The 27153-nt window shown below is 43.7% G+C and overlaps 1 protein-coding gene and 1 long non-coding RNA gene across 7 annotated transcripts in view; one reads left to right on the forward strand and one right to left on the reverse strand.

The window, feature by feature from the left end:
• LOC105488748 (signal peptide, CUB domain and EGF like domain containing 2) overlaps positions 1-16447 on the forward strand; it is a 72247-nt gene extending 55800 nt beyond the window's left edge. For all 6 annotated transcript variants that reach the window (XM_011753138.3, XM_024795018.2, XM_024795020.2 and 3 more), the window contains 7 exons: positions 3188-3358; positions 6055-6222; positions 6925-7086; positions 9754-9951; positions 11474-11626; positions 15382-15461; positions 16138-16447. In XM_011753138.3, coding sequence (XP_011751440.1) covers positions 3188-3358; positions 6055-6222; positions 6925-7086; positions 9754-9951; positions 11474-11626; positions 15382-15461; positions 16138-16290 — 1085 coding nt within the window. In that variant the 3' untranslated portion in view covers positions 16291-16447. The remainder of the gene's footprint in view (positions 1-3187; positions 3359-6054; positions 6223-6924; positions 7087-9753; positions 9952-11473; positions 11627-15381; positions 15462-16137) is intronic.
• Positions 1-27153, reverse strand: part of LOC139357512 (uncharacterized) — a 66540-nt gene that overhangs the window by 173 nt on the left and 39214 nt on the right. Inside the window, exon 2 of the long non-coding RNA XR_011610841.1 lies at positions 6634-6765. This is a non-coding gene — a long non-coding RNA (uncharacterized lncRNA). The remainder of the gene's footprint in view (positions 1-6633; positions 6766-27153) is intronic.

A 27153-nucleotide genomic window follows, 5' to 3' on the forward strand; every position in this document is an offset into this window, starting at 1 on the left:
GAGTTTGTTTATGTGAAGCAGGCCTTTCATTGTGAGGAAAAAGAATTGGTGCCCTCTTTTCCACAGGGCAGCCTGAAGGGTTTCTCAGCCCTTCGAGCAGTTAAGAAATGGCACAGAGGTGGGATATTGTGAGGTCTCTCTAAAGGTTATCTTGCAAAGGCTGTGGAGGTTGAAAGAGTTCTCAGGAGCAAGGGACAGCAGAACAGCAGGAGCCTGTCCTGGTCCCCAGCTCAGTGAGAACCAGGCCTGGTGGTGTCCACCTGCCGAGGGCATCTGTTTTCTGCCAGAGGAACCATGATGGAACAGACCATGGTGATGTGACTCTAAGTTATGATTAACGGGGCTGTTGGAATCATTGTCACCATATGGGCACTTTCCCTTCCATGGATGAGTATTATAAAAACAGCTCTTCTTCAAATAGAAATGGCTGAGCAGAGGGGCTCTGGACAGCCTTGGTTTTACCTGCTTTCTGCCAGTCTTCATGACAGGCAGGCTCCTTAGAGCCATGAAGGAGTTATTCTCTGATTCACTGGCCCACTACAGACACTGAAAGAGTCAAGTGGGACACAGGGTAAAACGTGAATTCCTAGTACAGAATTCAGCCCAGCTTTACATGAGAGCTGGGCTGGAACCAGAGTGATATGGAAACCATTATCCAGTAGGGCTGCATTTAGAGAAGAAGTCTGGAATTATACTCTGTTTGCCATCAATCTCATTATAATATTGTTTGCCAATAAAACAAGAATTTGGTTCACTTTTAATTTTTTAAAAATATAAAATTGTGGTCAGCCGTGGTGGCTAATACCTATAATCCCAACACTTTGAGAGGTTGAGGCAGGTGGATCACCTGAAGTCAGGAGTTCGAGACCAGCCAGGCTGGCATGGTGAAACCCTGTTTCTATGAAAAATACAAAAAACTAGCCAGGCATGGTGGTGTGCACCTGTAATCCCAGCTTCTCAGGAAGCTGAGGTAGGAGAATCGCTGGAACCCGGGAGGCGGAGGTTGCAATGAGCCAAGATCACGCCATTGAACTCCAGCTTGGGCAACAAGAGCAAAACTCTGTCTCAAAAAAAAAATATATATATATAAAATTGTATTTAAATGATACATGAATATTGTAAAAGAAAATCCAAGAAATATGAGTTTAAGATTTAGATATTAGGATAGACTTTATTGATTGGTTACATTGAATTGTAGAAATAATATTTAAAATGTGGCATATTTTAGCTTACCATGATCCAAAAGCCTGATTTTTTTAAGATTATGGAATGAATAATGAAAAGACACTTTTATTTCTTACAACAGAGACCTTTGCTATGTTTAACCCTAAGAGTATATATACAAATTACATTTGTAGAATAGGATGAAAACCGATTTCCCTTGTTATAGACACTGGAGAGCTATAATAGTTAACTTTATCATGTATTTTTTTTCTATTTCTTGGCAGCTTACATATAGAGAATGTTTGTTCCAGTCAAACTCTCCTAGCCCCATAGAAAATCCTTGATAAAGTCTTCAACTGCACTTACATCTGCCCTTTTGTTAAATAACTTTTTTCCCTTTTAAACTCGAAGCTCTTGATCTTACAGTACCATAGGAGTATTTCACAAATTAGCTGTGGGACTTTGGCCAAATTATTAACCTCCCTAAGTCTCTGTTTCTGTAAAATGGTGCCAATAATAGCACCTAAATCCTTAGGGCTATGTTGAGGAATAAATGAGATACTATATGTAGAGCTTTTGGCATGGTGTCTGATATAAGTACTCAACAAATGTTAGTCATTAGAAATGCTACTTTGATGACTCTGTTGATGATGTTTGAATAGTAGGGAGCCAAATTTGGTAAGTTTGCTTCATATTCATAGCCTAAAATAAGGTACAAATCTACGTTTAACAGTACTAGAAATAGAATCAGAAGCAACGTTTATGAATTTCCTTATTTACCAGCGTTTACGCTTTGTTGTATTTATTTTTTTTTCTTTGAGACAGAGTCTCACTCTGTCACCCAGGCTGGAGTGCAGTGGCACCATCTCGGCCCACTGCAACCTCTGCAATTGCAGAGTTCAAGCAATTCTCCTGCCTTGCTTCCCAAGTAGCTGGGATTACAGGTGTGCACCACCACACCCAGCTAATTTTTCTGCTTTTGTTTTGTTTTGTTTTTAGTAGAGACGGGATTTCTCCATGTTGGCCAAGCTGGTCTGGAACTCCTGACCTCAGGTGATCCACCCACCTCAGCCTTCTAAAGTGCTGGGATCATAGGTGTGAGCCACTGCTCACAGCCCATTGTATTATTTATTATGAACCTGAAGTGTGCTATTTTGTAAGAGTCTTGAGATCACTACCCATCCCAGCTGGCCACCAGAGAATGAGCTTTTCAAAACACAGCTTCTGGTCATCTTCCTCTCCTTTCTTTTCTTTTTTCTTTTTTAGAGAAGGGGTCTCATTCTCACTATGTTGCCAAGGCTGGACTCAAATTCTTAGGCTCAGGAGATTCCATCTTAGCCTCCCCAGTAGCTAGGACCACAGGCACAAACCACCATACCTGGCTCCTGTCCTTTCAATGATTCCTTTACCTGTGAGAATAAAATCCAAATCCCTGGCACTCAAGAACTTTTGAAGTCTGTTCCCAACCTTTTCTTTCCTCTCCTCCTGATTTAATGCATGAACTTTTAGAACCTGCCCCCTTTCCCACCTGTGAAGATCCTATTCATCCTTCAAGGCCTGATACAAATGTGACCTCCTCTAGGACACCTTTCAGGATGCCACCAAGCAGAATTAATAACACTCTGTTCTTCCAGGACTAGACCTATGTTCAGTGAATGATTTTCATCTCTATAATTGTTCCAACAGCCCTGTGAAGTAGGGAGATCCAGGATTTTTTTAAATCTCTCTTCAACCATCAAGTGCTTATGCTACAAAAATAATTAGAACCCCTGTGATCCCTGTTCTCAAGGAGCTCATGGTCTGGGGAGAGACAGACCTGTAAACCCCTCTTACAGGGCAATAAATATCATGCTGTGCAGAGGTGTGCAGAGAGAACTGAGGCTGGGCACACTGTGTATTCAGGGAGTTTGCATGCGGTGGGTGGTGTGGTCAGTGCCATCTATTTGCCTTCATCTCTAGAACTCACATCATCCTTCCTTGGCCTTTGTGTTCACACTGACCAGATTGTTTCCCTTTTGGCTAGTCAGTTGCAGGGCTGGGACCTATTATGATGGAGCACAAGAACGCTGCATTTTATGTCCAAACGGAACCTTCCAAAATGAGGAAGGACAAATTACTTGTGAACCATGCCCAAGACCAGGAAATTCTGGGACCCTGAAGACCCCAGAATCTTGGAATGTGTCTGAATGTGGAGGTAAGGATGTTGTCTGTTCCTTCCTACTCCTGCCATCTCTGATGTCATTGTTTAGACAGAAGGCATCTCAAGGACTCCAGACAATGCACACTCACCTGGGGCTTCCTACAAGTAGGGACCATGTTGGCTCATCTTTGGCTCAACAGTGCCTAGGTCAGTGCCTGATACATGCTGGGCAGATACTCATTCGAGCAAATAAATGAAGATGGGGTAGAATACACTAGCAGAAGAGTGTAAGTGTTGCAACTGCATGCTTTATTCACTGGAAATATATACACCTGAAACCTGAGTGATTTCCCTGTCTATAGGTACTGTTTTGAAAGTGTTAAAATGAAGAGAGGAGGTCTGGGGTTTTCTCTAGCTTTGGTCTCAAATTCATAGCTTTTTTATTTAAAACAAATATATCCATTTATTTTGTTAAAACTGGGACCTCCTCTGTGAAGAGCTTTTAATTATCTCTTACAAAATGTTAACTTTGAAGTCAATCTCAAGCTCTGTGGGCTTTCCTATTTGTTTTATTATTAAATGTCTTCCTTTTATTAAATGGGAGAAGGGCTGGCTGTATTGACACTCTGTGGGCTCCAGTGGCAAGTGTGATCTGAATGGTGATTTGTATCTGATGGCCATGACAGAGTGAAGACCCCCTGTGCTGCTCCCACAGCTGTCCTTGGAGTGACTCCCAGCCTCAGCTTTATTTCCCACCTAAGTAACTCCAGACTCAACTGCAAGGCTGTTTCTGGCTTAAAAATCAAATCCTCATATTGACTGTGTGACTCCTATAATATCTTTGGCCTGTTATAAAACTCCAAAACTAACTGCAAGGTTGATAAGGGGGGACATTTCAGCATGTACTTACCCTTTTATGTGACATTATTATTATTATATTTTCTGGAGATAGAGTCTCTGTCACCAAGGCTGGAGTGCTGTGGTGTGATCTTGGCTCAACGCAACCTCCACCTCCTGGGTTCAAGTGATTCTCATGCCTCAGTCTCCCAAGAAGCTGGGATTACAGGTGCATGCCACCATGCCCTGCTAATTTTTGTATTTTCAGCAGAGACGGGGTTTTGCCATGTGGGCCAGGCTGGTCTCAAACTCCTGACCTCAGGTGATCCACCCGCCTCGGCCTCCCAAAGTGTTGGGATTACAGGTGTGAGCCACTGCACCCAGCCTATGTGACCTTATTAAGAAAAATTTAGGCTAGGCATGGTGGCTCATACCTGTAACCCTAGTACTTTGGGTTCAGGATCACTTGAGCTCAGGTGGCTAACCCTAACCCTAAAGACCAGCCTGGGCAACATAGTGAGACCTCGTTTGTAGAAAAAATTAAAAAAAAAAAAATTAGCTGGGCGTGGTGGCACATGGTAATCCCAGCTACTTAGGTGGCTGAGGCGCAGGGATAGTTATTAAGCCCAGGAGGTCAAGCTGCAGTAAGCTGTGATTGTGCCACTGCACTCCAGCTTAGGCAATAGAGATCCTGTCTCAAAAAAAAAAAAAAATTGACAGCAATAAGAATATTAGTAATAATGGTTATTATAGCTAGCATGTATTGAATATTCACCTATGCCAGGCATTATGCTAAGTATATTATATGATTTATTCATAATTCATATAATCATTACAACTCCACGAGGCTAAAGTGACTCTTTTAAGGTCACACAGCCAAGTGGAGAATGTGGAATCAGAACCCAGGTCTGACACGCTCCAGGCTCCTCCCAAGGGTGTGTGCTCTTGAAATGCTATCATAATTTATGGGGGAAAATAAGACCACTATGATTAATGGAGGGAGATGATTAAGAATATAAGAGATAGTAGACTTTGATAGCATCTTGCCAATGACTAATTCCTGAGGAACATGTGCTTTTAGAAATCCTTTTGTTTGTTTATGGTTGTGTTTCTTGTCCCAGGTGTAACATGTGTAAGATCTAACTTAGTAAATATTATTGTTAAAAGAGGGGAGACTCTTTGGGTCACTTTTTTTTTTTTTTTTTTTGAGACAAGGTTGTGCTGGATCACCCAGGCTGGAGTGCCGTGGTGCAAATATGGCTCACTGCAGCCTGGAACTCCTGGGCTCAAGTGATCCTCTTGACTCAGTCCCAGAGTAGATGGGACTACAGACATGTGCCTCTGTGTCTGGCTAATTTTTAAATGTTTTGTAGAGAGGGGATTTCGCCATGTTGCCTAGGCTTGTCTTGAGCTCCTAGGCTCAAGTGATTCTCCTGCCTCAGCCTCCCGAAGTGTTGAGATTACAGGCATGAGCCATCAAGCCCAGTCCGGATCACTCTTTATATCACTAGGATGTAATCAGCTAGGTAAAGGGGTACTTCTAGATCTAATTACCAAATTGGTTCCAGGGCAGAGAACTCCCTCTCCTGCCTTGCAGGGGATGCCTAGGCAGTGTGTAGACCTAAGCCTGAGAACTCCCCAGGCCTTCCTATACTTTGGAAGCAGTTGACATTTGACTTACTGGTTTCCATCTTTGCACTGTGCTGTGTAGCCCTGTGTATAAACAGCAGGCACTCATGTGCCATTGACTAAGGGTCAGAAGCACCGCAGCGTTGACTGTGTGCTCTCTGACTGAGGTGGGAACTGCGGTCAGCACAGGGTGACAGGTTGGACTGAAGTTGATCTCATCTGGAGAGTTGGGGGCAAGGGTCTGCCTGGGGGCCTTGCTAATGTAAGGCTATTGGTCCTTCCAGGTCTGTGTCAACCTGGTGAATATTCTGCAGATGGCTTTGCACCTTGCCAGCTCTGTGCCCTAGGCACGTTCCAGCCTGAAGCTGGCCGAACTTCCTGCTTCCCCTGTGGAGGAGGCCTTCCCACCAAACATCAGGGAGCTACTTCCTTTCAGGACTGTGAAACCAGAGGTGAGCACTTGGCAGCTTGCCTTTTTCTAGGACTGGATTTCCCTTCTAAGTATCATGGGAGTCTGGTGAGGCTCCAATCAAGCCCAGCCTGATGCAGTGCCCCAGTGGCTGGGGGTCCCAGCTCCACTTGCCCCTGCAGGATGTGCAGGGGGCACAGGAACTCACTGGACAAGCTGTCCTCCAGCCACCTTAGCCCCTTTGGACAGGCTGACAAGGGATGATCAGGCACCGATGAGCCAGTTGGTACAAAGGTTCCCCTGGTTCCTTCCTCTAGCCCTCCTCCATTTCAGTGCCCTGACCTAGAGCATCCCCCCAATATCCCTTCTCCAGAACCCCACTCCAGCTGCCTTTTCCCAGGGAGCCCAACTCTAAACCCAACTCAGTTCTGCAACCGCCTGCCCTCATACTCACAGATATGCTCTGCATGAAGACTGGAGTTGTGAACATTGATCATTGATGCCTGACTCTCCAGAAACTCTTTGGAGATACACACATATCTTGTCCCTCTGGATTTCTCTGTTTCATGAGCCCCATCCAAACTGCCTATTTAGGGATTAAGTGTTGATTAGCCCCAGATTGGTAGGAAAGCCCTACTTCATTTGCACATAAACATTTCTTTCACAAACTTTAAAATCTTTGTGCTGCATTTGATTAAAATAATCTTTCCTTTTTTCATTCTTTTCACCCTCCCTTGCCCCACAGTTCAATGTTCACCTGGACATTTCTACAACACCACCACTCACCGATGTATTCGTTGCCCAGCGGGAACATACCAGCCTGAATTTGGAAAAGATAATTGTGTTTCTTGCCCAGGAAATACTACGACTGACTTTGATGGCTCCACAAACATAACCCAGTGTAAAAGTAGGTCTCTCTCTCTAAGGCTTTTCACAGTTCTGGCTAAGAAGATACGTGTCTGGGTCCAACTCAGAGCAGGGGGCATGGGGCAGAGGTCCCAGGTTCACTCAGAACCACATAGATGTTATGAGTCCAGCTCACAGCCATGCAGACCAGCGTGGAGAGAGAGCAGGGCCTGACTGTGCAGAGCTACTCATCTTTATTGATCCTGGCTACTTCCTCAGGCACACTTACAAGCTGTACTTGCCTTAATTTCCTTCCTGGGACATAATTTCAGCCCACCCTTGCTCAGCATGCATTGCCTGAGGACCTGTTACGTGCCCAGCATTCTGCCAGGACTTGGTTGATATCAAGCAGAATAAATCAGCATTGCTGACCCTGCAGGGAGCTCAGGCAGTGAGACTGCAGAGGAAGGAGCAATTGACTCTGTCTCGAGAGATAATGAAAGGCTTCTGGAGGGTGTGAGAAGGTTTTGATGGAGACGATGGGGAAAGAGCAGGAGAAAGAGCCTTATGTTTGAGAGAGCAGCTGAGGGAAGCACAGATGGAGGAAAGCAAAAGGCCTTTTGGGAGGAGACCCTTGGATCTCAGGCTAGAATGTGCTGAAGGGAGTCTCAGGCAGACCAGGAGGCAAAGCCTCGGATAGATGCTGAGGAGACCGGTTAGTGTTTTATAGGAAGGGGGAAGCAAATCATTTAAGGACTTGCTGTCTAGGTTTTTTTTTTTTAAGCCATCATTTATAACCAAAATTACAACAAAAACTCTCCAGTAAAGGCCAAAAGTAAATCCCAGCTAATCTTTAAGACAGCAATCAGAGAAGCAAAGAGGCCCCCGCTAAACCAGAGGAGCTTGGGACTGAGGGGGGCAGTAAATCATTCGAACTTTATGATTGAAAGGTCACCTGGTTTTCTATTGCAAGGAAGTCCTTTTAACAACATCTTTATAAGTAGCCTTCCATCTAGTCTCTTCTTGAATACCTGCTATGACAGGAAGCTCGCTACCTCATGATATCCTAGCTTGTTGGTGGATTGGACTTTGGAAAGCTCACAGTGTTAGAACAAGATGAATGTTCCCTTGTCTTCCACCACCTGGCCCTTGGTTGGCCCCATGGGAGCCTTATGGCACAGTTCCTAGGGCAGCCGTTCAGGACTGAAGGCAATTCTCTGCCCCATGGCTCCCCCTTCCTCCTCTTTTCTTCCAAGAAGAAAAGCCTGTTTGTTTTTTTTCTAGTAATAATAAATCCCAGTTGTAACTAGAGATGGAAAAAGTAATCCCTTCAACATCTTCTCTTGCACAGATTTACCTGACAGTATTAAATAATGAGCTCCTTGAGAGTAAAGACTGTGTCTCTCTCATTTCTGAGCTCTCAGAGCTTTGGGTGACATTTCTGGGATGAGTGGGATTAGATGAATGAAGATGCAGCTGGGTGCTGTGAGTGAGGGAGGGGTCTGTGCATGCATGTGCAGCCTCTGCCTTTGGTGCCAGACATAAGTATCCAGCATGCCCTGTACCTACTGATAGCTAATTAGAATTTTCTTCCTTCCTTAAAAATAAAAAATGGGGGCCGGGCGCGGTGGCTCAAGCCTGTAATCCCAGCACTTTGGGAGGCCGAGACGGGCGGATCACGAGGTCAGGAGATCGAGACCATCCTGGCTAACACGGTGAAACCCCGTCTCTACTGAAAATACAAAAAACTAGCCGGGCGAGGTGGCGGAGCCTGTAGTCCCAGCTACTCGGGAGGCTGAGGCAGGAGAATGGCGTAAACCCGGGAGGCGGAGCTTGCAGTGAGCTGAGATCTGGCCACTGCACTCCAGCTCGGGCGACAGAGCCAGACTCCGTCCCAAAAAAAAATAATAATAAATAAATAAATAAATAAATAAATAAATAATGGGTTGGGTACAGTGGCTCATGCCTGTAGTCCTAGCACTTTGGGAGGACAAGGCTGGGATAGCTTGAGCCTATGTGTTCAAGACCAGACTGGGCAACATAGACCTTGTCTCTACAAAAAAATGAAGAAAAAAAATTAGCCAGGCATGATGGTACTTGAATATGGTCCCAGCTTCTTGGGAGGCTTGAGCCCAGGAGGTCAGGGGCACAGTGAGCCATGACCGCACCACTGTACTCCAGCCTGGGCAACAGAGACAGACCTCATCTCAAAAATAATAATATATTTTTTTTAAATTAGAGGTGAATAAAAAATAAGATGTGATCTTAACCAGAGAGAAAAGTGAAAAATGTATGTCCGTCTTCATCAAAGTTCTCTGAAAAAGGGTCAGATAGTCTCCACAGAGCAATGAGCTCTGTTCCCCCTAGTTTGAGAGACCTAGAAGTTCTGTCTCATGGGTTCCTCTGACACTTGGACTTGGTAAATAAAATACTGAAAGCTAAATTTATCCTTTTGTTCACAAATACCTGCCCTGACCGTGAACGCTTTCAGGCTAATGAGAAAACGGTGCCTCGGGAACTCAGAGGGGTAGACTCCTTGTGGGGAGTTTAATGGTTTGGCTCCCACAGGGGGCCCTGAGGGTTACAGGACAGACTCATTCCCAGATGGTGTCATTTTCATGCCCCATTCCTGGGTGGCAACAGGGATGCTGCAGGGCTCAGCAAGCTAGCGGTGGTCAGGACAGAGACGACAGTGTCGTGCCATAATTCAGGGCATCTCCTTTTCCAGACAGAAGATGTGGAGGGGAGCTGGGAGATTTCACTGGATACATTGAATCCCCAAACTACCCAGGCAATTACCCAGCCAACACCGAGTGTACGTGGACCATCAACCCACCCCCCAAGCGCCGCATCCTGATCGTGGTTCCTGAGATCTTCCTGCCCATAGAGGACGACTGTGGAGACTATCTGGTGATGCGGAAAACCTGTGCGTCTCACTCCCTGCCTCCCTCCCTTTCTCAGGCCAGCTGGGAAGCCTAATGACCTGCTCCCCAGGCTTTCAATGTGAGGAGCAGGCCTAGAACGTCACCTCCATATTAGAGCAGAGGTGAACATGAGTTTATAGAGTTGGTGAGAAACAAAATTTAAATGAAAGCCACACACTGAAGCGTCTTGCTGGACCCCAGAGGTAGTGACCCTGCAGGTCAGTCTTCCCCTCTGTGCTCACTGGGGTGTTTTGGACCCTCTTCCACAAGGACCCGGAGAGCCAGTGAGGAGCATGCAGTACTGGCCCCAGACAAGGCCTCATACTGAGTTGCAACTGATGGCTTGGGGACTGACCGAGCCTGGCCAGGTGGGGACCTGTCCTCCTATCCTGATTCATGGTCCAGTGTCCATAAAGGAAGACTGCTATCAACACGGCTTACGGGCAGTGTAATGAGGGGCTCTGCAGCCAGACTGCCTGGATCTCTGTCCCAGTTCCACCTCTTATTAGTTCTATGATCTCGGGCACACATTCTGAATCTTTCTGCACTTCAGTCTTCTCATCTGTTAAAAAATGGGGCTAATAACAGTTGCTACCTTATAGGGTTATTATAAGGACTAAAGGAGTTCATAGTTGTGAAACACTTAGAGTAATAGGCCAGGCACAGTGGCTCACACCTGTAATCCCAGGCTGAGGGAGGAGGCCGAGGCAGGAGAATCGCTTGAGCCCAGGAGTTTGTGACCAGCCTAGGTGAGACCCTGTCTCTATAAAAAATTTTTTAAAAAATTAGCTGGGCATGATGGTGCACGCCTGTGGTCCCAGCTGCTCGGGAGTCTGAGGTGGGTGAATCGTTTAAGACCGGGAGGTGGAGGATGCAGTGAGCCGTGATCATGCCACTGCACTCCAGCCTGGTTGACAGAGCCAGACCTTGTCTCAAAAAAGAAACAAACAAACAAAAAGAATGATGATGACACATGAAGCCACTATATCGTTTGCTCTCCTTATTAGTGGTTAAAATGTCTGAAGTTAAGTATAGATTTAAATCCTTGTTTTACCACATACTGGCTATATGACCCTGGGCAAGTATGTAATCTCTCTATTAAAAAGGTAACAGTTGCACCAACTTTCTGTGGTTTTCAGAAGATTAAATGAGACAAAGCCCATAAATTGCCTAGCACACTGCCTGGTCTTAGGCAGCAAATGGTGGTGATGATGATTAGATGACAACAGGTCAGTTCTGGAATGGGAGGCCCTCACCCAGCTCCTCCAGTGAATGGTACAGTCTGGGCTGCTGCTGCTTACCAAGCCCCAGGTCTTTCCGGCGTAGCCTCCCCTGGGGGTCCATAATTACCAGCTGAATCTACTCTATTTCCAGGACCTTTGACTTATGATAGCTCAGCTGGGCCTGAAGAGCTCTTGAGCATAACTTATTGTACGGTTTGAATGTTTAGAAAGATGAGCATCTACTGTATGCCTGATCAGTGGTGAGTCTTAAACCCCACCCCTCTCCAACTTCCCTTGGCAGCTTCATCCAATTCTGTGACAACATATGAAACCTGCCAGACCTACGAACGCCCCATTGCCTTCACCTCCAGGTCAAAGAAGCTGTGGATTCAGTTTAAATCCAATGAAGGGAACAGTGCTAGAGGGTTCCAGGTCCCATATGTGACGTATGATGGTAAGCACAGCCTGCAGCACATGGAAAGAGCCTCTCTGCTTTCAACAGAGCCAACTTCGGAGCCAGCTGGCAAACTGCTGACAAGCACACATGCTCAGAAAGGCAGGCAGGATGAGGGGAAAAGACATTGCTGACTCACAAGTGCCAAATTTTAACAGGCATTTGGGGACACTGACAACAGGAGGAAAAGATGTTTTAGAAAATATATTAAAAGTGAGCATTGCTTGGTGAGTAAGAACATGGGCACTGGAGTCAGATTGATCGGCCTGGCTATGATTTCTTCTGTGACTTTGTGTATGCATCTCTAAGCCTCATGTTCTTAATGTGTGAATGAGGATAATCATTAGACTTATTTGAGAGTTCAATGAGAGTTCCTAAAGGACTTGAGGCAGTGCTTGGCACATAGTAATTGTTCAGTAAATATTAACTTCTTATGACTGTGGCTTTTATTAGGTAGAATCCTGAGGTGGGGAAGGACCTGAGTTCTCGTCCTGGCTTTTTCACTGACTCACTGTGGGATCTTGGGCAAGTCAGATGACTTCTGGTTTCATTTTCTTCATGTTAGATGAAGAGTTGGCCCATCTGAGCCCTGGGGCTCTACCTAGCTCTGAGACTTGGTTGGCAAACATGGACTAACAGCATAAAATGAACTGGACCTTTGTCCTGGAGGACCACACAGTCCTGTGGGAGAGGAATCATCTGTTTCTTCATGAGCTTATTTGTTCATCTAGACAACAAATATTTAATGAGCATCTACTATGTCAGGCATTGGGCTAAGTGCTGGAAACAACATGGTTAGTGACAGAAACACAAAGGTTAGTGACAGAAACACTATATATATATATATATAGTTATAGATGCTATAACAGCACAAAGCCCTAGGTGAGCATGGAAGCAGCAGCAGCAGTTAATTTTACATGAGCTTTTAGAAGGAATAGAGCAAAGTCTTGAGAGATGTGGGTTTTGAAAGAACATATACATTTTGAGCATAAATGGGGGAGAAGAACATTCAGAAAAAGGGAAGGACATAAGTCAAAGGATGAAGTACCTGGTGTATGTGTGGACCGATGAATGGTCTTATTTGGTCAGTGGGTAGGGTGTGTAGGGCTTGGCAGTGAGAGAGGAGACTAGAAGGGAATGGGGTTTGGCTATGAAGAGCCTTCAGGGCCAAGCTCTGGAGGACAGACTTAATCTTAGAGGAAGCCACTGAAGGAATTTAGGATGGCAAGTGCCAAAATTGTTTGGGAAGACAATATTCTATAGCTTTCCCCAAAAGTAACAAAAGCAAGGATCATCATCTTTGTCCTACAGTTGCCTGAAATAATGTCAAACACCCAAGACAAGGAGTTTTAGTATCTGACTCTTGGGGTAGACACAAATGCCTCCCACAAGGCTCTGCTGAGAGAGACAGAGAGCCTCATCTACCCCAAAGCAACCAACTGGCAACCTCTCCTATCTGGAATCAGGAAGAAAGCAAAAAGACACTGAGACTCCAAAATAAATATGGCTGTTCTCAACTCTGCCTTTGTGACACATTAAAATGTCTTGATTTTTTTTTTAATTAAAAAAAGAGTTGTAGCTCCAACTGGGGAAAATTACACATAATGCATTGTATGCCCACAAGAGTGTGTCTTGCATGTGTCACAGTAGAGAATAGTTGGAAACTGTTATTTTCCCCACAGAGAAGCCCCCGAGGCCTTCACTCAGAACGTTTTATTCGAACATGTATTTCCAAAAAATTTGATATCTTCTTTTCAAACCCAGAAGAATAGAAATCACATTTAGAAGGTGCACATGAGGCTGCTATAGACGAGCCCTCTGAGAGCTGGAGAACGGTGAGAACTGTAGCCGGGGCTAACACGCATTGAGCATTGCTGACTGCCAGGTACATGCTGAAGTGCCTTTTACATGGTGCTTTCCTCACAATCACTCCATAAAGTAGACATGATTATTTCCTGATTTTATAGATGGGGCCACTCAGGCTTAGAGATTTAAGGAACTGACCTAAGGTCCCAGCATGGCAAGGTTGCAAAGCAGGGTTTGAACCAGGACTTTGGGACTCCAGAGCCTGGATTCTTAAATGTAACTTTGCTGCATTTCTCATGAGTTGGAGCAAGTAAGGAAACACAGTTCTTAAAAGCAGAAGAAATATATTTTTTAAACAATAGCAGTCTGGAAGCATTTGGTGGAATGGCAAACAGCTCTCTAGTTTCCTATTACACCAGAATGCAGCACAGCAACAATGATGATGCAGTCCCATCATCAAAAAGAGGAGAGACACTGCCGCAGAGGAATTCAAGATGAAAGAAAATGTATTCTCATGTTTTATATTCACTAAAATAAAAGAAGACACCACACTAATAGAGTACCAATGCTATTGTAAACATATCAAATTAGTAATTGTAACTATTATACCATTACTTTCCATTTACCATCCCTTAACTGAGAGAAACTTTTCAAGAGTTCCTCTCACACAATTTCAATGATGTTCTTATACTGTGTTTGGCTTTGTCACACACGATATGCATACAAAGAGGCATTTTTTCTGTGTCTGGAATTTGGAAAAGATTGTGCTTTGCATATGCTTGATTTGAATGATGACTATAGGAAATAAGCTAGACTTCAAAGGGGGAAGATTGGCATTTGGAGAAGTACAGCGTGCACTGCATTTAATGTGTACATCAGGACAAAAAATATTAACGAGAGCGCACACATAGTTCTCTTCCTCCCCAACCAGCCAAATTCTCCACTCTCCAGCCCCATTCAAATAAAGGAGAGAAGAGTCTTTCTTGGTGGATAGGAAGCTTGATTGTTTTACATAATACAAGGATAAAGAAAAAAGTGGGAGGCGGGGAGGTGGAGAGGGAAAGGAGAGCCTGATGAGCTCAATAGGAAGTGAGTGTAGACAGAGAAGAGAAGACCAAGGACTAAGCCCTGGGACCCTCCTTTGGTAAAAGGTCAGAGAGAAGAAAAGCAAAGAAGCCTCAGAGAAGTAACGGATAAGGTAGGAGGAAAACCAAAGAGCATGGTGTCCTGGAAGCTCAGTGAAGAACTGGATCAAGGAGGAAGAGTGACCAGCCAGGTCAAAAGCTACTGATGCATCAAGGAGGATGAAGACCAAGAACTGGCCATTGGGATTTAGCAATATGGAGGTCATTGCTGGTCTCACCAAGCAGTTTTGGAGGAGTAATGGGGGCCAAAGCTGATTGGACTGGGTTTAAGAGAGAAAGAAAGGGAAAGAATCAGAGACAGTGGGTGCTGACAATTTTTTTTAAGGATTTTTGCTGCAAAAGGGAGCAGATAAGTGAGATGGAAGCTGGAGGCAGAAATGAGGTCAAGGGAGGGATTTTTAAAGTCAGAGACATACAGCATTTTTGTATGCTGGTGGGTGGGGGAGATCAATAGAGAGAAAAATGTATAACGTAGGAAAAAAAAGAGCAGAATTACTAGAACAATACTGTTGATTTGGGGAGAGAAGATGGACCTGGCATGCTAAGTGGAGGGATGAGCCTGGACTGGATGCACAGAGGCTCATCTGAGGGAAGAGGGGATGAGGAAGATGGGTGCAGGTGCTGGTATGTGAAGAGAGGTGGTGGAGTCTATGGAAGTTCCCTTCTGACTGTCTTCTCAGTAGCAGAATGGCAAGTGATAGCAGCCACAGAAGGGGCATTTCTCAGAACCTTATCAAAAAGTGAAAGAGCGAGTTTGGAAGTAACAAATCATAAGAATGCAAAACATGTTCTTTATTCCAACAGAGGACTACCAGGAACTCATTGAAGACATAGTTCGAGATGGTAGGCTCTATGCGTCTGAGAACCATCAGGAAATACTTAAGGTGAGTGCATGGCTCAGGCGGACATGGCAGTTATCCACAGAGCTTCCCAAGTACTGTTGGAGAAGGCTTCTCCTCCTGCTGCGTGTTGCCACCTTTCAGACACGGAGCCTGTCCTGGGCCAAGGTCAGTTTTATACCTTCACCAGACTTAATTTTTTAAAAAATCAGGTTGTTGTCTTTAGTGTTGTCAAGTGAAGTTGTATTTTTTAATTTGGAAACTTGTGGAGGGGCAGGGAGAAATCTGCTTATAAATCCAAACCAGCAGCAAATGATGTTTTTCTATTAATTACAAATAGTTGAAGATCCTTGGCTCCTTATGTATACTTCAAGCCTAAAATTCACCAAAGTTTAAATACTTACAAATAATTAGCAATAAACACTTGTGGTATCACTAATCCTACAAATTCTCCCAAATCTCAGTGTTGCATTCATCTGGTTGGGAAAAAGAAAACAGGTTTTTTCCATATTAAAGTTTTATTTATAAAAGTAATTCATACTTCATATAACTAATTAGGAAAAAAAAACTGGAAAGAAGATAAAAATCAGAGGAAACAATTTTTCAAGTGTTTTTCAGCTAAGCAAGCTACGGCCTAATACTAGGTCATCACAGTTCCATGGGCAAAATGTCAGCATATTTAAATATTTTGGCCCAGTAACAAAAATTCTGTTCTTTTTAGGATAAGAAACTTATCAAGGCTCTGTTTGATGTCCTGGCCCATCCCCAGAACTATTTCAAGTACACAGCCCAGGAGTCCCGAGAGATGTTTCCAAGATCTTTCATCCGATTGCTACGTTCCAAAGTGTCCAGGTTTTTGAGGCCTTACAAATGACTCCGCCCCATGCCACTCAGTACAAATGTTCTGCTATAGGGTTGATGGGACAGAGCTATCTTCCTTCTGCATGTCAGCACAGTCGGATATTGCTGCCTCCAGTATCAGTGACTCATTAGAGTTCAATTTTTATAGATAATACAGATATTTTGGTAAATTGAACTTGGTTTTTCTTTCCCAGCATCGTGGATGTAGACTGAGAATGGCTTTGAGTGGCATCAGCTTCTCACTGCTGTGGGCGGATATCTTGGATACATCAAGGGCTGGCTGAGCTGGACTTTGGTCAGCCTAGGTGAGACTCACCTGTCCTTCTGGGGTCTCACTCCTCCTCAAGGAGTTTGTAGTGGAAAGGAGGCCACAGAATAGGATGCTTATTCTGAAACTTCAGCTTCCTCTAGCCCAGCGCTCTCTAAGGGAGCCCTCTGCACTCGTGTGCAGGCTCTGATCAGGCAGAACAGGCAAGAGGGGAGGGAAGGAGACCCCTGCAGGCTCCCTCCACCCACCTTGAGACCTGGGAGGACTCGGTTTCTCCACAGCCTTCTCCAACCTGTGTGATACAAGTTTGATCCCAGGAGCTTGAGTTCTAAGCAGTGATCATGAAAAAAAAAAAACAACAAAACTTAAAGCAGAAAGAATTAGAAATAAATAGATAAAAACTAAGCACTTCTGGAGACATAATAATATACATTTATTGCCAGTCCTCCTCGTTGCCAGCTTCCACCCTGCAGCAAACGCACAGTGCCGACTCTCGCACCTTCGGCTGTGCCCTCGGACACTCTGCTGGCCAATGCCTGAGGGATTGGGGAGTTCAGGTGAAATGTAATTTCCTCAGTGGATAATAATCATCAATTGTCATGAAAAGGAGATTTCACCAACCCTGAGTCAGTATTGCCAAGGGTTCTACTCCCCAAGTGGGCTTCCCATCACAAGGGATCTGAGGTCCAGGTGGGTGTGGTGAGGCCAGCCTGTCATGTACACCTTCCTTCCCCACTCTCAAATGTGAGAGATGGACTCTGCTCCATGGACATGAGCAGCCCCTTGAAGGGTGGTCTCATTCTCTAACAGTAACAGCACTGCTAGAAACACCCTCTAAATGCCACACGATCATGTCACTTTGGGTCAGCCCAGCGGGGCCTCACCGTCATTTCTTGAACTTGAATTTTCAGTGTTATTGAATCTTTAAACATTTAAATCCCCAAGCAAAAATCTCATTACCGTGAATAAAAAAGAATCCAATCAAACAAGCCACCATTTCCCTAATGGATGGACTACCTACAACTATAGTGTTATTTCAATAACAGTTCTATGCACAGCCAATTCTCTATACCAAAGTGCTAAAAAAAAAAAAAGTTTAACAAGCATTTTTGAAGAAAACAAAGACAACTTCATTATGGTTAAACTTGCTTTTCATCTCAGTGTTGCTTTTTTAACCTGTTAATAACATTGATTCTTTAAAAGTCCTAATCAAACTTCTTTATTTGGATGGGCCCTAAATATTCAGATTTAGGTTCTGAATCTTTCAGATTTCTCTTCAAAAGTTTGAACATCATCATTAAAAAAATTGCATTAAAACAAGCACTTGGACTTTGTTATACTGGAGCTTGGCCTATATTTCTGAGTCTGACCATAAGATGAAAATTCGAATGTCACATAACCCGAGTTATTGACTGCACTGATGTGAAGGTGAGGTGAGCTGAGCTGCACCATTCTGTCCAAGCATGTTAGCAACTTTGTGCTCATGACTGTGTGATCCTGTCTTGCTGATTTCACAAGAAGGCTAGGGATGGGAATACTCTGGGGGTTGGAAGGAGGCTACATAAACCCAGTCACTATGGTCCTCCATGGGGCCGCCCCATGCACCAGAGCTGGGTTCCTGGTACACGCACAAGCCACTGACACCCAGGAGGTATAGAGAGGAGCTTCCTCTCTATACCCTCAACTACCTTAAGAGATGCTGTGATCCTGTTGGGGGCTGGCTGTCTGGAGATACTATTTCTACCGGCTACATCAATATTTATCAAACTGCTGCCAGGCACTCTTCTAGGCCCTGGGGATGCAGTGATAAGACAGACAAGGTCCCTGCCCTCATGGAGATTACATTTTAGAGGGAAGAGACAGACAAAGAACAGATACATCAACATGAAAAGTAGCAGCTAGTGGTCACAGCTATGTTGAAAATTAAAATAGGTTACTGTAACAGATGACTGTGTGGCTACTTTAGGATTGGGGATTATAGATGGCCTCTATGTGGAAATTACGTTTCAACTGAAAACTAAATGGCAAGAAGAAACCAGCCTTGGGAAAATTAGGGGGAAGAGCTTTCCAGAGAGAGGAAAACCAAGTGCAAAGGCTGTCAGGTAGGAGCAAGCATTTGTGTATATCGTAGTCTAATGAGAAAGCAGGTCGTACAGATGAGGCCAGAGAACCAGACATGGCCAGATTACATCGGGCTTTGGAATCTAGAATGAGGGGTTTGAGTTATTTCTAAATATGTTGCAAACTTTTGAATGGATTTAGGCAGAGGAGTGAGATAATCTGATTTATGTTTTAAAAGGGTAGCTCTGGCTACTGTGTGACTAGGAAGCAAGCACGAAGGCAGAGAGAGTTTTTCACAGACTACTGCAACAGACCAAGCAGCCATCCAGTTGGCAGATGAAGGTATTGTCTGGATTAGGGTGTTGTAGTGGAGAGGAGAGAAGTAGAAGGAATCTGGATATGTTTTGGGGGACAGTCAACAGAATTTGCTGATGGGGATTGTATGGAAGGGCTGAGGGAAAGAAGGCAGTCAAAGATGACTCCTAGTTGCCTAAGAAACTGGTAGATGGAGAAGACTAGGAGGAGCAGGTTTGGGATATGCAGCAGTTTTAAAACATGTTTGCAAATTCTCTGAGGCTCCTTCCTTGGACAGTTAGGGTCTATGTCGCCTCCCCTTGACTCTGGGCTCTGTGACTGCTTGACCAATATTAACATGGCAGAAGTAATGCTTTACGAGTTTCCAGGCCCTGGGCTTACGACACTAGCAGCTTCCAATTCCTCTCCTTAGGACATTCACACTTGGAACTCAGTCACCATGTCATGAGGAAGCAAGCCATAGCAGCCTGTGGAGAGGAACCACAGTCCTTCCACCCACTGGCCAGGCTGAACTCCCAGGCGACAGCCAGCAAACCTTGCCAGCTGCATGAGTAAGCCATCTTGGAAAGGGATTCTCCAGCTGCTCCAGCTGACGCTTCATGGAACAGTCCTCACTGAACCATAGAAAACATTAGAGATTTGTGTGCAAAATTAGTGATTATTATTTTAAATGATAGGCTTTGAGGTGACTTCTTATGCAGTAATATAACAGTGAAAAGGGGAGATGGTTAAGAGTTCCATTTTGGCCATTCTAGGTTCTAGGTGCCTATCATATGTCCAACTGGAGGGTTCAAATAGGCAAGTGGTTATACAAAGCCCCAGGAGAGGTCAGGGCTGGAATATAAGTTTTAATGTCACAGAGTAAAGGCATGAGACTTTACCCAGGTTAAGGTCACCTGGGAAACATGTAAATAAAAGAAGACCAGGAAGCTCTTAATTCTGGGATTTCCTGTGTGGACACAGGAACCGGGACTTTGAGGAGCTGCTTATTAAGTAAACAGGAAGAGGTGAGAGCTGAGCTTCCATCTTTACTCCAAGAGAGCTAGTTCTATGGGTGAACTCTGAATGGGCGTGGATCTGTACAGTCCTTCCTTCCAGCTATAGATATTGTTCTTTAGCCATTTACTGAAGTGCTGCATCTATGGATTTAACCACATCTCCCTTGAATTTCCAATGCTAATAAAAAAAAGTGTTTGCCTTTTCACACTAACAGACAATTATCTTCACTTCGGAAAATTGCTTCCTCTGAATCATGCCCTGAGCTGTTAAGTGTGTCATCTGTAGGTACTCACTGGATTTAGGTTTGCAGGTGATATTAAAATGTCATGTGGCAACTTGGGAAAGGCAGTGGCTGCACAGCACAGTGCAAGGATTTGCTTACCCTCTGGCAAATCTTTGTAGGAAGATGCACCGGAGCTGTTGCCTGCAGCCGACCACCACAGTTGGTGGGTCTATGTGCTGGAAAACCCAGGGGTCATTCCAGGCCCAGCTGTAATCTTCTCAGCCCTGAAGAGATGCCTGTTACTGTCAGCATCTCTGCTTCTTTTCACACAAGAGGATACATCTTGAGAGCCTTACCCAAGTCTACACTACTTCTAGCCAGCATTTGGGAGGCAAATGGACTAGCTGAGGCTGGAGTAAAGCAGTTCCTCATCAAGTTGAGGGAACCTTGTTACATATGGCCCTCTAGCTAGGCAAGCCATCAGCTGCCTATGATTTAAGGTCCCGGGAGAGGCCAGTAGGGGCCCATGCACAGAAACTTAGAGGCCTTGGTGAGGCTTCATTTCTGTGACCATCTTCCACTCCAGGGGCTTGTGAGCCCAGCTCAGAGGTGTCCTAATATTTGTAGTACCCTGCCTCCTTCTCCCTTCAGGCAGTCTCGATCAGCCCGCAGGGAACAATCCTCAGGGACCTATTAACACAGCAAGGCTGCTCCTGTGATCCATGTCAGTGATACAGCCATGAAGATCTCACTACTCAGCAGGAAGCGCTTTCCAGAGAACACAGTAGCATCAAAATAGATTTAGAAAATGAAACCACTCTAATATAGGCAGTTTGCCTTAGTTGAATAAAAGGGATACAAATTAAACCCACTTACCGCAGACAATGACAGTAACTCAGTAGTGCTTGGTTTTCAGAGTATCTCGTAAAGGGGGTGCAACTACAGACCTTAGTTACTAATGATTTCTTATTATGTATTTGGTCATTCATTCATTTATGCAACATATATTTATGGAGAGCCTATTAAAAGCCAGACATTGTAGGAGCCAGGGATACTGCAGGGAACAAAAGAAGCTCCCTGCTCTTTTGGAATTTGGGTTCCAGTCTGGGGAGACAGACAATAAACAAATGAACATATACTGTAAAGTCAAGTACTGATGAGTGTTATAAACAAGGAAGGGCTAAAGGACAAAGAATGAGGAGGTGGTGGGAGGGAGCTGCTGTCTTAGATAGGATGAGCTCTTCATTAGAGTCATGAATCCAGGCCCCTCCTAGAGCACTGGCTCCTCAAACCAAGCCTGGCAGCACTGGCCCTGGCAAGCTTCTTTATCCGCCCATCTAGACCTTGGCATTTCATGTCAAGCCAAGCTGATCAATGCTCCAAGTTGTGAACAAGCCATTTGGGCAGTTCCTCAAACAGGTGCCACCTAGTGGTTGCAATATGGAGTCAATCTGTGTTTCTGTCTCCCATCCCACTGCCTCAGACCTTACATGCCCATAATTCAAGACAAGATCTTACCCAAGGGGCCCTGGGGACTAGGGCTGTGGTTTGACAATTGATTGATTGCATGTTGTTTGACACAGCCCTCAGAGTTTGTTTAGATATTTTCCTTTTTTCTCTGCTTGGCAGAGAAAAACTAGTGACCAAGTCCAAACTCATTGATCTAGGTCATTTCAAACTATAAACAACGCTCTGAATCTCATATACACACACAGCATATTCATGTATTCACTGTTACGGTCTAGGCACCTGGGTAGGCTGGATATATAGTCCTGAGTCAGAAGGGAAAAGGAGTTGAAGGAATGATGAGGAAAAAATCTACTCCTCGATTATTATCTTGCATGTTTTACCACTGCCTTGGATTGTTCTCTGATCCTACATGGTATCCTAGGACTGAAGGATAATTTTGGGCCACAGTTTGAAGTTTTCTGTCTTTTCCCTACAAAATGCAAAAAGTAGAAATACAAGCCTACCTCAAATTTGAGCTTTGGTGCTGGCTTTGCCTTATTACATGTGTTGCAGTTGAAAAAAAGTAATAGCTGCTAAGCAGGAACTGGATCCAATGCCCCAAAGAAGACAGAGCCCAGTAATGTCTGAAGTAGCATGCACAGCAGAAGAGCATGGAGGTACGGAGTGTGAGCTTGTGGTGAACCCTGGCCAAGCCTACTAAGTGCAGCCCTCTGCAGCCTTGTGGGTAACCCATCGTGTGTGACCACAAATTGGTCATCAGCATACACTGTCAATGCAGCTGTGTGTGTGTGAGATGCCTGATCATGCTATAAAACTGTGGACATTATAGCACATTGGAACCCCAATGTTACTTCCAGGTGACTTGGCTTGCAGAAGGCAGCTTTTAGTAGCCACATCAGGTACCTAAACTGGAGTTTTGAGTAATGCAGGTGCCAAGTATAAGAGGCTTGATAGGGCCAGGCACGGTGGCTCATGCCTGTACTCCCAGCACTTTGGGAGGTCAAGGCGGGTGGATCATTTGAGGTCAGGAGTTCAAGACCAGCCTGGCCAGCACGGTGAAAACCCTGTCTCTACTAGAAGTACAAAAATTAGCCAGACGGTGGTGGCACATGCCAGTAATCCCAGCTACTCGGGAGGCTGAGGCAGGAGAATTGCTTGACCTGTGAAGTAGAGGTTGCAGTGAGCCAAGATTGTGCCACTGCACTCCAGCCTGGGTGACAGAGTGAGATGCTGTCTCAAAAACAACAACAACAACAACAACAACAACAAAGAGGCTTGATAAACCATCACTAAGGCTCCCCATGAGGAACTGGGATGACTTGAGCAGCATCACTCACCCATACTCCCCCGGCCCAGTATTCCTAATATACTTCTCTGAAAGCACATTCTCTACATTTATCACACTGATAGGTGCCTTCTCTAAGATTTATGATTCATAATGCTCATATTCTCCAAGACTCCCATTATGTCCTTTACGGTACCTGGATTTGTATCCCAGTTCTGCCACTTATTAGCTATGTGACCTTGTGGAAGTTATTTAACTTCTCTGTGCCTCAGTTTCTTCATGTGGTAAATAAAGATGATGATAGTACCTACCAGATACAGTTGTTTTGAGAATTACATGAGTTAATACCTGGAAAACTCTTGAAACGTTGCCTGGCACGTAGTAAGGGCCCAATAAATGTTAACTGTCATCCTCATCTTCATCATTACCTTTCACTTCTTGAGACTTTAGAAGTTAAACCCAAGATACGTTCTTTAAAGGGGTTCATTCTCTGCTGGTTCTCCCCATTTCACTGAGACAGAATGTTCTTTAGTCACAGTTTTTCTAGTGGGGTGTGTCCTAGCAACAGAAGAGTTAAAGCTTGAAGTAGGAATGAAAGGCTATGACGCCTGATTTGGGTTCTCACACAAGGCCTTCCAAATACCCCTGTCCTCCTGAGCTGGAAAGGTAAAATGAGCTCTTCCCATCTCCTGAGCTTCTCTTAGGTCAGGGACAGCACAGACACAAGTACACATACACGGCGCGGCCTCTCAATCCTTCATCTTTTTCTGAGTCTCAATCCTCAGCCCCTGGTATGTGAGGATCACAGTACATCCCCCTGCTGAGCCCAGAATTACATGTTTTCCAGAACTGCCTATTTCTATTTGATGTTTCCAGCATGGCAACATCCAACTTCTGAGTCCAAGAAGGCAGTACTCAGGTCTCTAGGCAAGCAAAGTCAATGAAGACACTCACTGTAGCAGGGTGTGAATAATTTGCATGAAACCTGTGGTCAGTGGAACAAAGCCCCTTTCTGAGACATGAGGACACAGGCCCAGCCAAGGTGGGTCTGGCCACTGTGCAGCATGTGCCAGGGAGAGTACAGAACTCAAAGTGCAATGTGCTGATGGAGTGTAGACAGACTGAAAAGAGTGAATTTCATCTTTTTAAACATCATGAATGGGATAGGAAAAAAGCCAGTAATTATACAGCAGAGAAATCAGGCAATACCTTGACCAGATGATCGAAATTAGCATGTCCAATAAAGGACAGATGGATATCATGTGCCTGCAGATGTGATATTCTGAGAAGAACATACCATCACCTATACTGTACTTAGGCCAAAATGCATCACCTCCATCTCAATACAAGGAAAATGCAGACAAACACAAAATGAAGAATGCTCTGTTTTAAAAAGGGAGGGAAGTTGAAAAACAACTTGCACATCAGTGAAATTTTAAAACTTGTGTGTTTCAAAGGACACTATTAAGAAGTGAAAAGGTAGCCCATGGAATGGTAGAAAATGTTTGCAAATCATATATCTGACAAGAGACTAATGGCTACAATATATAAAGAGTTCTTACGAGTCAATAATAATGAGACAAATCACTCAAGTAAAAATGGACAGAGGATTTTAATAGACATGTTTCCAAAGAAAACAAACAAATGACCAATAAGCACCTGAAAAGATGCTTAACATCATTAGTCATCAGGGAAACACAAATCAGAATCACAATGAGATATCATCTCAACCTCACTAGGATGGCTATAATAAAAAATACAGATGGTAAAAATTGTTGATGAGGATGTGAATAAATTGGAACACTCATACACTGCTGGTGGAGATGTAGAATGGTGCAGCTGCTTTGGAGAGCAGTCTGTTAATTCCTCAAAGGTCACACGGGCTACCATGTGACCCAGCAATTCTACTACAGGAGATGAATAAAAGGCACAAAAAGATTTCTGCATGAGATTTCATAGCAACATTAGTCATAATAGCTTAAAAGTGGAAACAGCTTACATATCTATCAACTAATGTACAGCTAGATAAAATGTGGTATAGCTGTACAATGGACTATTATTTGGCCATAGTTAAATACTGATACATGCTACAGTATGGATGAACTTTGAAAACAGTGTGCTACGTGAAAGAAGCCAGTCACAAAAGACCATGCATTGTATGATTCCATTACACGAAATATCCAGAATAGGCAAATTCATAGAGACAGAAAGTGGATTACAAGTTAGTTGTCTAGGGCTGGAGAAATTGGTAGGCAATGGGGAATGATTAATGGGTACCAAGTTTCTCTTGGGATGATGAAATGTTCTAGAAGTCATTGTGGTGATGGTTGCACAACTCTCCGAATATATTTAAAATTATTGAATTGTACATATTAAGTAAAATTGTATGAATTGGGTGAATTTTATGGTATGTGAATTATATCACACACAGAAACGAGTGACTAAAAAGGGTTAACTGGTTTTTGTGTTAACCAGGGGGTTTTTGTGTTAACCAGTTAACCCTTTTTAATGACACTGACATTTTTGAATTTTGACATTTTGAATGTCAAAAATGTCAGTGTCGTGGAGGACAAAGAAAGCTGTGGAAATGTTCCAGATTAAAGGAGGCTAAAGAGACATGACAACCAAATACAACACCTGCTCCTAGCCTGAATCCTGTACTGGAGGAATGTGTTATAAATGGTCAACTGACAAAAATTGGAACATGAATAGTAGCTTAGATAAAAGTATTATATCGATGTAAATTTATCAGGTTTCTATCTGTATTGTGGTTACATCAGAGAAAAATTCCTATTTTTAGGAAATATACAATGAAGTATTAGTGGTAAAGGGTCACTATATATATGTAATCTATCCTAAAATGGTTCAGAAAAAAGTTGGGGTGTGTGTGTGTGTGTGTGTGTGTGTGTGTGTGTTTTGCAGGGAAGCAAATGAAATTTAACATTTTTATGAGTCAAAGGAAGTCATCAAGAAAGTGAAAAGGCAACTCATAAAATGGCAGAAAAACTTTGCAAATCATATCTGACAAGAGACTTGTAGCTAGAATATATAAAGAACTCTCCATTTGTTTGTGTCCTCTCTTGTTTCCTTGAGCAGTGGTTTGTAGTTCTCCTTGAAGAGGTCCTTGAAAAGGAAGAATTGATATCATGAAAATGGCCATACCTCCCAAAGTAATTTGTAGATTCAATGCTGTCTCTATCAAGCTACCATTGACTTTCTTCACAGAATTGGAAAAAACTACTTTAAATTTCATACAGAACCAAAAAAGACCCACATAGCCAAGACAATCATATGCAACAAGAACGAAGCTGGAGGCATCACGCTATATGACCTCAAACTATACTACAAGGCTACAGTAACAAAAACAGCATGGTACCAGTACCAAAACAGATATATAGACCAATGGAACAGAACAGAGCCCTCAGAAATAACACCACACATCTACAACCAGTTGATCTTTGACAAACCTGACAAAAACAAGCAATGGGGGAAGGATTCCCTATTTCATAAGTGGTGTTGGGAAAACTGGCTAGCCATATGCAGAAGTCTGAAACTGGATCCCTTCCTTACACCTTATACAAAAATTAAGATGGATTAAAGACTTAAACATAAAACCTAAAACCATAAAAACTCTAGAAGAAAACCTAGGCAATACCATTCAAGACACAGGCATGGGCAAAGACTTCATGATTAAAACACCACAAGCAATGGCAACAAAAGCCCAAATTGACAATTGGAATCTAATTAAACTAAATAGCTTCTGCACAGCAAAAGAAACTATCATGAGAGTGAACAGGCAACCTACAGAATGGGAGAAAATTTTTGCAATCTATCCATCTGACAAAGGGTTAATATCCAGAATCTACAAAGAACTTAAACAAATTTACAAGAAAAAAACAACCCCATCATAAAGTGGGCGAAGAATATGAACAGACACTTCTCAAAAGAAGACATTTATGCAGCCAACAAACATATGAAAAAAGCTCGTCATCACTGGTCATTAGAGAAATGCAAATCAAAACCACCATGAGATACCATCTCATGCCAGTTAGAATGGCGATCATTAAAAAGTCAGGAAACAACAGATGCTGGAGAGGATGTGGAGAAATAGGAATGCTTTTACACTGTTGGTGGGAATATAAATTAGCTCAACCATTGTGGAAGACAGTGTGGCAATTTCTCAAGGAATGAGAACTTGAAATACCATTTGATCCAGCAATTCCATTACTGGGTATATACCCAAATGATTATAAAT

Source organism: Macaca nemestrina, chromosome 12, assembly GCF_043159975.1.
Source record: "Macaca nemestrina isolate mMacNem1 chromosome 12, mMacNem.hap1, whole genome shotgun sequence".
In the NCBI taxonomy this organism is placed as follows: Eukaryota; Metazoa; Chordata; class Mammalia; order Primates; family Cercopithecidae; genus Macaca; species Macaca nemestrina.